The following is a 12854-nucleotide window of genomic DNA, read 5'->3' as shown; positions in this document are numbered from 1 at the left end:
CGTTGGATATGAAGGCGGCCACGTCAGGAACTGCTGGACCTCATTCTCCAAAATGGAGCAGGCGGGTGGGCACCCTTCTGGCCTGGCCAGCGAGCCCAGTGGGCAGGGCGTGCACCAGGGCAGGCTGTGGTGCCCAGAGCAGATGGGCAGCAGACCCAGACCCTCAGCCACAGGACCTCTTCTTGAGAAAGTCCACCCGGCGGGTAGCTCCCCAGACGTCCCCAGGCCAGACACAGGACGCACCACCTCCCCTGGCCCTACCCCCCAGGAGCTTGTGGGGACCTGGGAGTCAGGCCTGCTCATCACATCTTGGGCTGCAGCCTCAGCCAGGACGCAGGGCGGCCGTCCACGTCCGGAGGCCCCAGGGAAGACTTAGTAGTCCAGGCTTCGAGGCACACGCACGAGCAGAAAGGCCCGAGGTGCCCCCGGCCCGCCCCACGCCCCCCGACCCCGAAGGCAGGAGAGCCTTGCAGTGCCACAGCTCTGCACCCACTGGAGAAGCAGGAAGAGTGTGGCCCTGGGCACAGAGGTGAGGACAGTGCCCTGGGCACTAACTGGGAGACCGGGCTGTGCGCATTGGCTTCTGTATTTATAGCTCAGAACAAAAGTTTAAAAAAGATTTTATGGCTAAGATGTCATTTTAATTTTGAACATGAATACGAAAAAGAGCAATGCCAGCTATCTTTTGCCAAGAATAGAATTCAAACTGGCAGGACATTTTTCAGCTCCATGATTACTAGCACTGACAGAAAAAAAAACAGTTGCAAAGGAAAAAGAACAATATTTAAGATTTGCTTCCTAAAAACCTGATGAATAATGAATATGGGAACACTTCCTCTACTGAAAGCACGACATCTCCAAAAGCACGCTGCTCTCAGGCCCACACTCTGCTCCCGACGGGCTCCAGGGGTGGGAGGCCCTGGGCTCCTCACACAGGAGACTCAGACGTGAACCCCGTTGCCTGCAAGAACTTCAGTCCTCGCCTGTTCTTATCTCTTTAGAAAGCAAAAGGTCCCTAAGCTCATAGATCCTCAAAGCACATCCACACCCCTCAGCAGGGGCCGAGAGCTTGGGGGGCCGTGGGGCGGGGCCGGAGGGGGCGCCATGGTCGGGCACATGGGAGAGCAGAGGGCTGGACGCAGTGCCCGCACGATGAGAAGGTGCAGCGTGAGGAGGGGCACCAGGGCAAGGGGTGTCCGAGGAGACATGGGCAGAACTGGAGGAACCGGTTGGCCACTGCTGACCACAGCCGGAGCTCGGCCACCAGTCCCGCCACCTGTCAGTCCATCCTCCCTTCCTGGTCGGCGTTTGATGCTTCTAGTAAAAGGCTGGAATAGCGTGCAGAGAGGCTGCCCGCCTCCGAGAGGCTGGGCTGAGGTGGGACAGAAAGGGCGTCTCGTGGGCTCCCTTCCTCGCTGCGGGCGCTGCTGGGCGGGAGGCGCTGTCGGGGCCACGGGGGAAGTGGGGTGCTGCGGCCGCTGCTGTGCTCAGCCGTGTCTCCGTGGGCGGAGCGCAATGTGTTCCCTGTGAGAGGCGCTGGCCCCGGGGGGCCGGGACATGAACGGGAGCTGACCGCTGTGATCAGTCCCGTCGTGCTGGCGAGGGCGCTGAGCCCAGAGCGACAGGTGCGGGAGGGGCTCGGCCGACGGAGCAGCCTGGGCTACAGAGCAGCGCCTGGAGGAAGCCGATGGGCTCCTGCCCGGCGGAACTTCTCCCAGTGTAAGCGGCACCCATCCTGAGCCACGTCTGCCCCTCATCGGGTCAACCTAACAGATGCACCGAATGTCGGGGTGCGGAGGGCATCGAGGACGCGCTGGCTTCCCCTGGGGGCAGAGCTGCCCACCCAGTGGGGCTCTAGGGCCCGAGGTGGACAGGCAGGGAGACACGTGGGCACGGCCAGCGAAGCACGGCTCCAGGGTCACCTCGGCGGCCGGTTGAGGGGCAGCCTGCCACGGGCTCCTCTCCCTCAGCACCCACACTGTCCTGTGGAGGGACGGCCTGCATCCCCCCAGCCCCTTGGAGGAGGGGCAGACCAGGGCCCGAGTCTCTCTAGCGGAGGCCGCGGCACCCTTGCTCTGTGATTTGATCCAACCCAGGAAGCTCCACCTCCTCTTTTCTTGTTTAAGAAACTGACCCACGAGCAACAGGGTCAGGAAAAGCAGTTCAGAACCAGCCGGCCGGGTCTGTCTCAGGTGAGAAGCCCAGCCCGGGCGTGACGCCCAGCGTGTAGCACCAACAACAGGGCAGCTGGCTCGCCCGCTAGACCTGGGACGCACAATGCAGTCTTCCGTCCTCACTTTGAGGGGTAAAAAGCCCGCTCAATTTTTCATTAGGTTCTCCCGTTGACAAGTAAAACCAGAAAATGCAGAACAGAAAACGGTTTTCAGATTTGAAGCTCATGGGCCTCAGGTCACTGCCTGTGCTGCCCCCAGGGGTTCCTGGAGCCACACCCTGCAACCCTTCCTGAGGCTTAACTTCCCAGTGGCTGTAAGCGGTCACAACCGAGGCCCACGGGGACACGGCCGCACGTGACACGAGCGAGGGCTCACCTCCAGTAGCAGCCTTCCCTCCAGCACAGCAGACCCTCCACGCGGATCCCTGTCTTCTGGTGAGGGGGCACCGGCCGCCGGCTGCTGCAGGGCTGTTGGAGGAGAGCACAGTTAGTGATGGTTCCCTGACGTTTCTCCAACTTCCACCCACCCTCCACAGGCACGCTGACCTGTGGTCTCCTCGCTGCCCAGAAGACACCCAGGGCGGCGGGCGGGGCAGCTGGGTGGGAGCCGGGTGACATTCGGGGGACCGGGACTTCACAGCTAGGCCGCGTCTGAGGACCCTGCCCCACTCTGCTCCCCAGAAACTGCACTCCCCCCTCCTGCAAACCCCTTAACCCCCCTCCCCATCTCAGGGACCCCCCCGGGGGTCCCCAAAGCTCCTCTCTCAAGACCCAAGCGCGGGCAGGTCCCCAAACTGGACACCACTGGTCTGGGTAACCAATCACCGGCCAGGACCCCCACGTGCCCCTCCCCCATCCCTCCCTCCTGGAGCCCCCGCCCCTCACCCAAAGCGGAGCAGACAATGCTCCTGGCAGGCGGGCGCCCCCTGCACGCTCACGCTGCTTCTCCCAACACCCCCTCTGGCCTCACATCCACTTGGGGTGAAAAGCTCAGACAGATGTGCAGGTCAGACAGACGTCATCCACATCCCAGCCCCTGGCGCTTGGTGGGGGACCCCCAACTCCGTGCTCAGCATCATCAGCACCTGGGAATTATGGGGGCCGCTGGGGGCTGCTGAGCGCACAGGCATTAAAGGGGGTCCCGGCCAGGAGCGGGCCTGGCGCTGGTGCCTCTGTGGAGGCCGGGAGGGCTGTGCCTACCATTTCCCTCATTCAGGGGAAATGTCAATGCCACCAAGGGCCCTGCAGGCGGTCCCTGTCTCGTCTGGTTTTGGAGTAAAATACAACCACAGCATGGGACTCCCCAGCATTTCTCCTTCAAAACCAGCAGGCTGTGCCGAACTTTCCCTCCAGGGCGCACCCGCTCCCCCAGGCGCTGGTCAAAAATGCAGGGTCCCAGGCCCCAGGACAGCAGGCCCCCGACGTGCTCTCCAGGTTGGGCCAGGACCACTGTGGACCGAGACCCCTCACACACACACAGGCAGTGGCCAAGGTGGCCCTTCATTTACACCCCTGACGCCAAGCTCAGGGCATCCACAGGGGCAAAGTGCGCGATGCAGAGGCCCTCAGGGAGGCCCCTGGACGGTGGCCCTTGGTGGCCCAGCCATGGCCTTCAGTCTCCGCCGGCCTCTCGGTCCCTCCCTCTCTCAGAAGCTTCGCTTCATCGCCTTCCTCTCCTGCACTAGATAGAACAAGAAACGAACCCATTTCCTCGAGGGAAAGCAGGTGTGTTCTGGGAAACACGACAGGCACACCTGGGTGCCTGGGCGGAGACGCAGACGCCACCGTGTGTGCCTTAGACGCCCAGGCCTCCCTTCCCAACCGAAACCCGCCAGCAGCCAAGCTCCCCTCGAGGCTGCTGGTTCTCTAGGCAGTGAGACAGCTCTGAGCAGAGAAGCCAGAGGCGTTAACTAACGTTTAGTCCATCTTGAGCTCCACTCTGCTCAAGAAGCTGAGAGGTGAATGCGTGAAACTCATAGAGCTCGGATTAGTCAGACCCAGGAGGAGCCCACCGAGAGGCGCCATGTCCGCGCGGGAACCTTCTGGCGTCAGAATGCTCCGAGCCTCTGACAGAGGGTCACACAGACCCCGTGCTCTGCTCTCAGGGGCTGAGAAAGCTAAAGGAGGGAAACGCCGACCGGCGGGGGCCCGGGACCCACTCCCGCCCCACCCCTCCCCGCAGCCCCCTGCCAGCACAAGGCCACGTCTCCCAGCTGGGTGGGCAGAGCCCAAGCGGGCCTGGTTGGACGTGGGGTCACAGCGGCGGGGCTGGGGGGCAGGACCCCGCCTCGGTGCGCCCAGGGGGACCGCCACAGCCCGGACCGCCAAGGCCTGCCTGCCACACACAGGCCGCTGCAGGGGCCGCCCCGGCTCCAGCCAGCTCCCCACCCCCGTGCGCGCTGGTCTGAGGGGAAGGGGACGCTGGGACGGGGCTTCCCTGCTCGCCGGGCCTGCGGACGCCGAGCCGGCTGTGCTGCCGCCCACGGCCGGAGGCTGGGGAGCCCCAGGCGGTGACGTCACCGCGGCAGACGCGGTTCGCCGACCCCCGCCGGGACCCAGCCCCACTCGGCGGCGCGCAGACAGATGCGCTCCGTCGCCCACAGACGTGCAGGGGCCGCTGCCCGCACAGGGGCAGCCGCGGCGGGGGTCCCCGCCTAACCTCCCTCCCCTCCCCCCACGCGGCTCCCCGGCCTCGCGTGCGCCCCCGCCGGGCACCCGCACTTCCCTCCTCCGCAGCCACATTCCGCGGGGCACGCCCGGCGGGGCCTCCTCGGGCTCCTGTCACGCGATGGGGCGTCAGCGCCGCGGTGACAGCCGCCTGGACCCCGGCCAGGGCCTCGCGTGCGAGCAGGGCCGCCAGCGCGCCCCACCCCCAGGCCTGTGGTGAGACTAGAAGAAACCGAATGTGATTCCGAGGCTGTCCCGGAGGCCCAGCCGGGGTGGGGGGCGCCTTCCCGAAAACTCATCTGAGCCGACAGCCCCGGCCCCCAGGTCAGGAGCGCCCGGAAGCTGAGTCAGGGCAGCAAACTCCAGTGCGGGCGGGGGCCACGGCCAGGCCCGCAGGCGGCGGGTGCCAGCCCTCTTCCGCGTGGGGGGCAGTCCGGAGGGGGGAGCCCGCGGCGCTGGGAGAGAGCAGCTGGGGAAGAGCCCCGGGGCGGGGCGGCAGCTCCGCCGTCACCTGGCTCTGGTATTCGGCCCAGCGTCTCTCTCCAGGGTGCCGCTTCTCCTCTCCCTGCCACCACACGTCTCACCCGCGGGTCTGAGCGGGGCCCTGGAGGGGAGGCAGGGCTCTGGGCAGGGGCCTCCGCCGGCGGACCCCACCCAGCCATCGCCGGCGCCCTCTCCGCCCGGTCTCCTTCGGGACGAGGGGCGAGCCCGCCGCCACGCCTCGCCCCGCCTGCTCCTGGTCGCCCCTGGCAACAGGCCGGGGAGAAACGGCGGCAGGGAGCAGGTGTGTGGGGCGAGGGTCCACGGGGAGTTGGTGAACGCGTGCAGAGAAGGAGTCACTGTGGCCCCCTAGGCCCCGCGAGGAGGGACGTTTGGGGACGGGGCGGGGGAGCAGGGCCCCGAGGCCCGGAGCTCGAGGCGTCCCCTGCGGTCCAGCCAGGGGCGGAGAGGCCTGTCACGTCGAAGGGCCTCGTGCCCCTGGTGAGCCGCTGTCCCCAGAAAGGGGGCCAAGCCACGAGACGGGACCCCGGTGGCACCCGCGTCCCTTCAGCCCCACCCTGCGGGCAGCCGGCCCTCCTCCTGCCCAGCCTAGCCTGAGGGGCAGTGGCAGGTGAGGGCGGCCAAGAGCCCTGGTCCCACGGAAGCCGTCCTCCCGCAGGGCAGAGCCCGGGCGCCTCTGGTCTGTAGACAGAGCTCAGGGTCTCGAGGCAGACAGGAGGCCCAGCCAGGGCCGCCCCTTCCGGAGATGAACGGGCTCCCAGGGGCCCGCGCAGCCCAGCCTGGACCCGGTGCTCCGCCTGGAGCCCTGGCTCCCTCCCCCACTCAGGCCCGAGCTCAGCCGCACTTGAGGTTCTCACTGCCTGGTCCAGGCTGTCCACCAACTGGCTGTAGAACCAACCGGAACCAGCCTTCCTCTCACTTCCTCGATTTCTTGCATACCTGAAAAGGCTCATTTGGAACAGAGAGAACGTGAGGAATCGTGCTGGAGACAGTGGGCGTCCCTGTGAATATGCTGCACACACAGCCGTAGGGGGAGGGGGAGAATGGAACGGCCACTGCCCCACCAGACTGGGGCTGACTGCACCCCGCCGGCCCCACCCGGTACCCCGCTTCCTTCCGAGTCCTTCCCACAGAGGAGACTCAGGGCAGTTACCACCCTGGGCCGAGCCCTGGGCCACGGACACCCCGCCCCCACCAGCAGCTTCTCAGGGGTCCCGTGCCTGGGTCTGGCCCCTGAGGGGTGCCAAGTGCTCCCGGTGGAGGAGGAACCAGAAGACGCCCCATCTCTGCCCCTAGATGGTGCGTGATGCCCAGAAGCCACTGTGCTGCCAGCCAGCTCCTCAGGGGACGGGACAGGTGAGCCCAGATCGTGGGGCACGCTGAATTGGGGACGTGTAGGGCAGTCCAGGGATTGGGGTACAGGACTTCTGCCACCCAGGGTGATTGAGAGAGAAGCTGGGGACACCACGGGAAGATGGGCTGAACCCCCGATTCTGACCAGCTGCAGCTCCTGGAGTGGATAGGTCCACGTCCAAGCCCAGCCCCTGCTTTGAATGAACACATGCCTGGTAAAAATCATCTCAGCATCGAGGGAGCACCCTAGGCTCTGCACTGTGCTCTGCACAGCACACATGGCCTTGGCACCTGGGTCGTTTCCCCTCCAGCCCTGGTCCAGCAGCGCGCTGGGCCCCAGGCCCTTGAGTTCAGGGCTGACATCCACGCTTGTCCGCGTGTCCCAATGGCGGCAGCTGGCATGACCACGGCTCTGCCCGGCTCTCCCCAAAGCTGTGCCCAGAGGGCAGGGTGGAGGGAAACAGTGAGCTTGGAGCTCCTGGGACCCCAAGGAGCAGGCATGCCTCCCACTTCTGCCCACTTCCAGCCCAGACCCCCTCAAAGGCCTGCTTAGCAGAGGAGCTCGGGCTCAGAGCAGGGGTCCTGGGAGCCTCAGCGCTGCCGTAAGACGGGCGTGGGCTGTCGTGAGGATCCAGCAGGGACACACACCGGAGGAGCTCTGAGCCGGGCGGGGCAGCGGGTGCCCTGCAAATGCCGTGATGTTCCGCGTCCACATCTTGTTGCCGCCAACTCAGCGCCAACCTCCACAAGGCCTGTGGATGGATGCCTGTGTCCCCAGATTCCTGGCCCCCCAGGGTGATGGTGTTCGGAGGGGCCTTTGGGTCACAAGGGTGGAGCCCCACGAATGGGATTAGTGTCCTCGTAAGAGACCCCAGGGAGCTCCCTCACCCCTTCCGCCATGTGGGGACAACCCAGAAGCGGTTCTCACCAGAGCCCGACCATGGGGCACCTGACCTCGGACCTCAGGCCTCCAGGACTGTGAGAGGTAAAGGTCTGTGTATTTGTCACAGCAGCTGAGCCAGGTAGCCGGCGGGGCAAGTCCCTGGAGGCCGGCCGTCCCCTTCGTGCGGCTGAGAGCAGGCGCAGGGGCTGGGTGAGCAGGACCTTCTGGCGGGCTCCCCTGTCACCTCCTGTGGGGCCGGCACACCCTCTTGTGAGACAGAGGTCCAGGACGTGGGGGACCAGCCACCTTCACAGGCCGGGCTGCTAACCGGCTCCACTCACCACTGCCCCCACCGCCAGGCCCCACTCTGGGTGACCCTGGCGACAACTGTCGGGGCCCAGAGGCCACGTGAGTCCAGGGGTTGACAGGAACCCCGAAGAGCCCCAGCTCACCTCTCCCGACACCCGCTCTTCTCCGTGATGAGTGGGCGCACATGGGGCTCCCGTGCAGTGCAGTGCACCTGCCGGGGGAGACCAGTGACCAGGCCTGGCGTCTGGGACGGGGCCAGATGGAGGGCGTGGAGCTCCCCACCCCGCTGCAATCCTGGCCTCAAATTAATGGACCACTTCAGTTTTCAGACATTCAAACTGTCCTCCCTTCGCTTTTCAGTAACTCAACGATAAACTCGTTTTGCCTTTGGAAGATGCACGTGCATCACACAGGCTGGAAGAAAGCGCTGCAGCAGAGGACACTGCTTACTCTCAGTCTCCTTCTGGACAGGCTGTTTTCTGCACCTGGGCTGCCAAGAACGGACTTGCTCGCCGGGCTCTGTGCCCTCGCGTCCAGCTGTCCGCCCACCCAGCACGGGGAAGGTGGCGGCAAGCACGTGGGAGTAAAACAGCAGGCGCCAGAGGAGCTCTTATCTAACCACGGTGGGAGGCGGGCTGGGGAGGGGCACCAGCAGGTGGTACGGGCAGGGGTGCCCGTCCTTCCAAACCCCACGGTTAGGCTGTGGGAGAGGAGGGATTCCAACTGCCAGTCAAAGCCCCAAGTTCACTTAGGCGAGAAGAAACCTCAGGAGTGTGAATAAACGTGCTCATTTCACGCAGAGCCGTATTTAGAAAACAAGAGAGTCCACGCCAGGATTATACTGCATCAGCTTGTGGATTTTCCTATGGCCGGGTCACTCGCTTGCCCACAGTCATTCATGTCTCCAGCCCCCGCCTGGGGAGACAGGCGAGCACTGAGGGTCCCAGTGTGGCTGGAGGAGGCCTCCAGAGGAGGTGACTCTGAGCAAAGCCTAGAGGAGAGAGACCAGCGGGCCGGGCTGTGAGGGGGCCGCAGGGGAGCCCCTCCCCGCCCTCGAGACACTTGTCCCCACAGGCTGCTCCCCACCTGCTCACCCAGTAATCTTAGCGTCCATTGACGCCTCTGGCCTGAATTATTCCTGCAATGGTTACCAACTGGGGATTTTATAATTCACCTCTTCTCTCTCCAGTCATCCATCTAGAATGGATGTACTGTTAGGAAGAACTTTCTCTTAGTATTTATTTATTCATTCACTTATTTATATCGGTGTGGATTTATGGAATCCCATTTTATTCGCTGGATTTTAATCCATCACCATCCTTATTCATCTTAACGCTGAAAACTGTCCCAGACCTGGCCAGGGAGGCCTTTAGGGTGGCTTGTGTCCCAGGGCAGGTCTCCTCACGCTCTGAGCACGGCCTGCTGTCCAGCACGGACATTCTAAGTTCATCTAGTCCTTTCTCTGCTCCAACTCTAGACGGAGGCCAGAAAGCCTCCTTTTAATGGTGAACCATGTCTGGAAACCGAGATCTGAATGTAAGTTGTAGCTCTCTGCTACTGGTGTGGCCCTTTCAGCAGACAGAGCTAGAACACACACACACACACACACACGTGTGTGTGCATAATGTGAGTTCACACCGATACCTCCAGTTCCAATTCTACACCACAGGATTCAGTACAGAGTGGACTTATTTTTCCTTTAATATTTGATAGAAATTGCTTTAATTCTATCTGGGCCTAGATTTTCTCTGTGGGAAGATTTTAACCACAGATTCAAATGGTCATGTGACTATTCGGGTTTTCTATTTCTTCTTGAGTCAATTTTAGTAAGCTATATTTCTAGGCATTTATTATGTTTTCAAATTTATTGGCATAAATTTGTTCATGACAAAATTCAACCCATCTTTTAAATATCTGCAGCATCTATAATTGTGTTCCTTTTACATTCCTAATACTGTTTGCTATTTTTCCTGGATCAGTCTCACCAGATCTTTGCAGTTTTTTTCATTTTAAAGGAACTCTATTGTATGTTTCCTTTCTATTTCACTAATATCTTCCCCTTTATTATTTCCTTTCTTTGACTCTCCTTTTGTTTATTTTACTCTTCTTTATCAAAACTACAAAACTGAATGCTTAGCTCATTAATTTCAGCCCTCCTTCTTTTACATATAAACACTCAAGGTTATTTATTTCTAAGAATTACATTAACTGCATCCCACGCATTTTGATTTATATTTTCTCAGTTCCATCATGCTTTCTTCTTTGATCTATTTTACTTATAAATATGTTTATTTCCAAATATATCAGGGTTTTCAAGTCTTCTTTTTTATGGATTTCCAGCTTCACTGCCTTAAGGGCTCACCATGCATTCTTCATGGTTTTGTCTTTTGAAATTTATTGTGACTTGCTTTATTGACCAATGTTTTCAATATATTTACAAGTTCCATTAGGTTTGAAAAGATGTGAGTTCTGAGTTTCAGAGTATAGTGTTATGTAATGTCCATGAGATTAACCCTTTTTGCATTGTTCAAATCTTCTATAATCATTACTGATTTTTGTTTATTTGCTCTGTTAAGTACTGAGAGAACTATCTAAAATCTTTCTCTCTGGTGATGAATTTATGTATTTTTCCTTGTAGTTCTATCAATATCTGTTTTATATTTTTGAGATTACGTTATTAAAGGCACACAAATTTAAAATAATTTTATTTGCTTGATGAAATAAAATGTTTAATCATTACTGAATGATTATTAAATTATACTCTCATGATCTCCAGTAGTGTTTTTCATCCACAAATCAATTTTTTGATATTAATATAACTTCATCAGATTTATTTCAGTTTCCAATATATCCTTTTCCATCCTTTTACTTTCACCCTTTCTGTGCCTTTTGTAAACAGATATAGTAAATCACTTTAATAATCCTTACCTGTTAGTTGGCATGTTTAGTCCATTTACATTTATTGTAACTAATGACACATTTGGAATTTTATGCTTTCTATTTGTTCCACTCCTTCACGTTTTTTTTTTCTCCCTTCTTGTCTTTTTTCTTTTGACTGTTTATATTTTCTCATTCCACTTTTCTCTCTCCATTAGTCTGAAAATTATACCTTTCTGTCATCTTGATGGTTATCCTGGAAATTTTATTATGAATTAGTTAATCAACCTCCAAAGTTAATTAATACAAGAACTGTTGAAATCTTTAACTCAAATCTCCTGCTCCAGATTTATATGCTACCACAGCTAGGAATTTATTTCTCTCTTTTTTTGTTCTTACAATACACCATTACTACTATTTTATACATCAGTGTTTGCTTTGATTGATACACATAGTCACCACCTTCTTATCCATTCCTTCTCGAAGCCCTAACCTTCCTTTCCTTCTGCATGAAGTGCATCCTTTAAATTTTTTTTTTTTTTTTTGTGGTACGCGGGCCTCTCACTGTTGTGGCCTCTCCTGTTGCGGAGCACAGGCTCCGGACGCGCAGGCTCAGCGGCCATGGCTCACGGGCCCAGCCACTCCGCGGCATGTGGGATCTTCCCGGACCGGGGCACGAACCCGTGTCCCCTGCATCGGCAGGCAGACTCTCAACCACTGCGCCACCAGGGAAGCCCTCCTTTAAATTTTTTTTTAATACATTCTCATTGGGTTCTCAGCTGCACTTAGTTTTTGATCTCTTTGAGTATTCCTTAATTTCCTGCTGGCTGATCAATATATTTTTAAAGGTTTCAGATATTTTATCTTAAATTTTGGATGTTATCTGCAGGACGGCTGATTGGTGCCTTGCTGCTGAATCTGCTAGAAATGGAAGAGGCTCTATGTCTGGTGGCAGATCTTCTCCACTCGACTCTAAATTCTAGGAGGCGGGGACCATGGCAGCTGTTCTGTTTACTTGCATTATAACTAGTTTTTTGGGGGGTTTTTTTGGGGTTTTTTTTTTTGCGGTACGTGGGCCTCTCACTATTGTGGCCTCTCCCGTTGCGGAGCACGGGCTCCGGACGCGCAGGCTCAGTGGCCATGGCTCACGGGCCTAGCCACTCCGCAGCATGTGGGATCTTCCCAGACTGGGGCACGAACCCGTGTCCCCTGCATCGGCAGGCGGACTCTCAACCACTGCGCCACCAGAGAAGCCCTATAACTGGTTTTTAATGTGAAACTTTTAAGTCTGAATTTGGGCCAAGACCCCACAACTATACATATGCCAACTATACCTGGGTCCCAAAGTGAGATCCCAGGTGACCTCGGCAAGGCAGCAAAGATGTCAGAGGTGAGAGATGTTTGAAGCTGGGAGAAGGGCCTCGTTGGAGGGCTGTGCTGTTCATCCCACACCCCCACCTGCACCAGGAGATGGGTGGGGGCTCTCTCCTCGCCTGATGCCCAGTGAGAGGGGCTTCATGATGGCCCTGTGAGGGCCTGCCACATGCCTCCATGGGCTAGTGGGGCTGGGGTCTCTCTACACTCAAGAAATCCAAAGGAGGTTGGACTGAAAGTGAGAAGTACCACGTCCCCACTAGCAGGTCAAAGATGTACGTTTCCTGGGGAGCAGGTGGGGCCACAATGTCCAAGCACTGGCCTAGGGTGTCTCAGCTCCTCCCAGGAGGGTGCCTGGAGACATGAGAAGAGACTTCAGACCATCTGACACCCAGGCTAAGGAAGGAAACACAAAGAACCAGCTGGAGAGGATGGGTCGCCCATGTTGGCCACCGAGGCAAACAGACCCCCAGGTCCTCAGAAGCCAGGAAAACACCAACACCACCCAGCTTGTGTGCCAGGGCAGTGCCGGTCAGGCAGGAGCTCTCCCAATCTTCAGCTCTTCTTCCCGCTGCTACTCCCACCTGGAAGGGCCGGAAACCATGGCTCCCAGTGAGGCAGGACCTCAGGGAGGAGCAGCTGACCTCACCGCCAGGCACCCCCACCCCTGCCTGCTGCAGCCTCTGTGCAGGCGGGGAGAAGGCTCACACTTGAAAT

The 12854-nt window shown here is 58.4% G+C and overlaps 1 protein-coding gene across 4 annotated transcripts in view; it reads right to left on the bottom strand.

The window, feature by feature from the left end:
- AHRR (aryl hydrocarbon receptor repressor) overlaps positions 1–12854 on the bottom strand; it is a 71227-nt gene that overhangs the window by 36352 nt on the left and 22021 nt on the right. For 3 of the 4 annotated variants that reach the window (XM_027125406.1, XM_027125405.1, XM_027125407.1), the window contains exon 4: positions 2550–2641. In XM_027125406.1, the coding sequence (XP_026981207.1) occupies positions 2550–2641 (92 nt within the window). Of the gene's footprint in view, positions 1–2549; positions 2642–5351; positions 7825–12854 lie in introns of all 4 variants that reach the window. The other variant, XM_027125408.1, reaches the window with a different exon arrangement.

Source organism: Aethalodelphis obliquidens, unplaced genomic scaffold (genome assembly GCF_003676395.1).
Source record: "Aethalodelphis obliquidens isolate GAN/ISIS:26980383/991018 unplaced genomic scaffold, ASM367639v1 scaffold29, whole genome shotgun sequence".
Lineage (NCBI taxonomy): Eukaryota > Metazoa > Chordata > Mammalia > Artiodactyla > Delphinidae > Aethalodelphis > Aethalodelphis obliquidens.
This window is presented reverse-complemented; position numbering and strand designations above follow the sequence as displayed.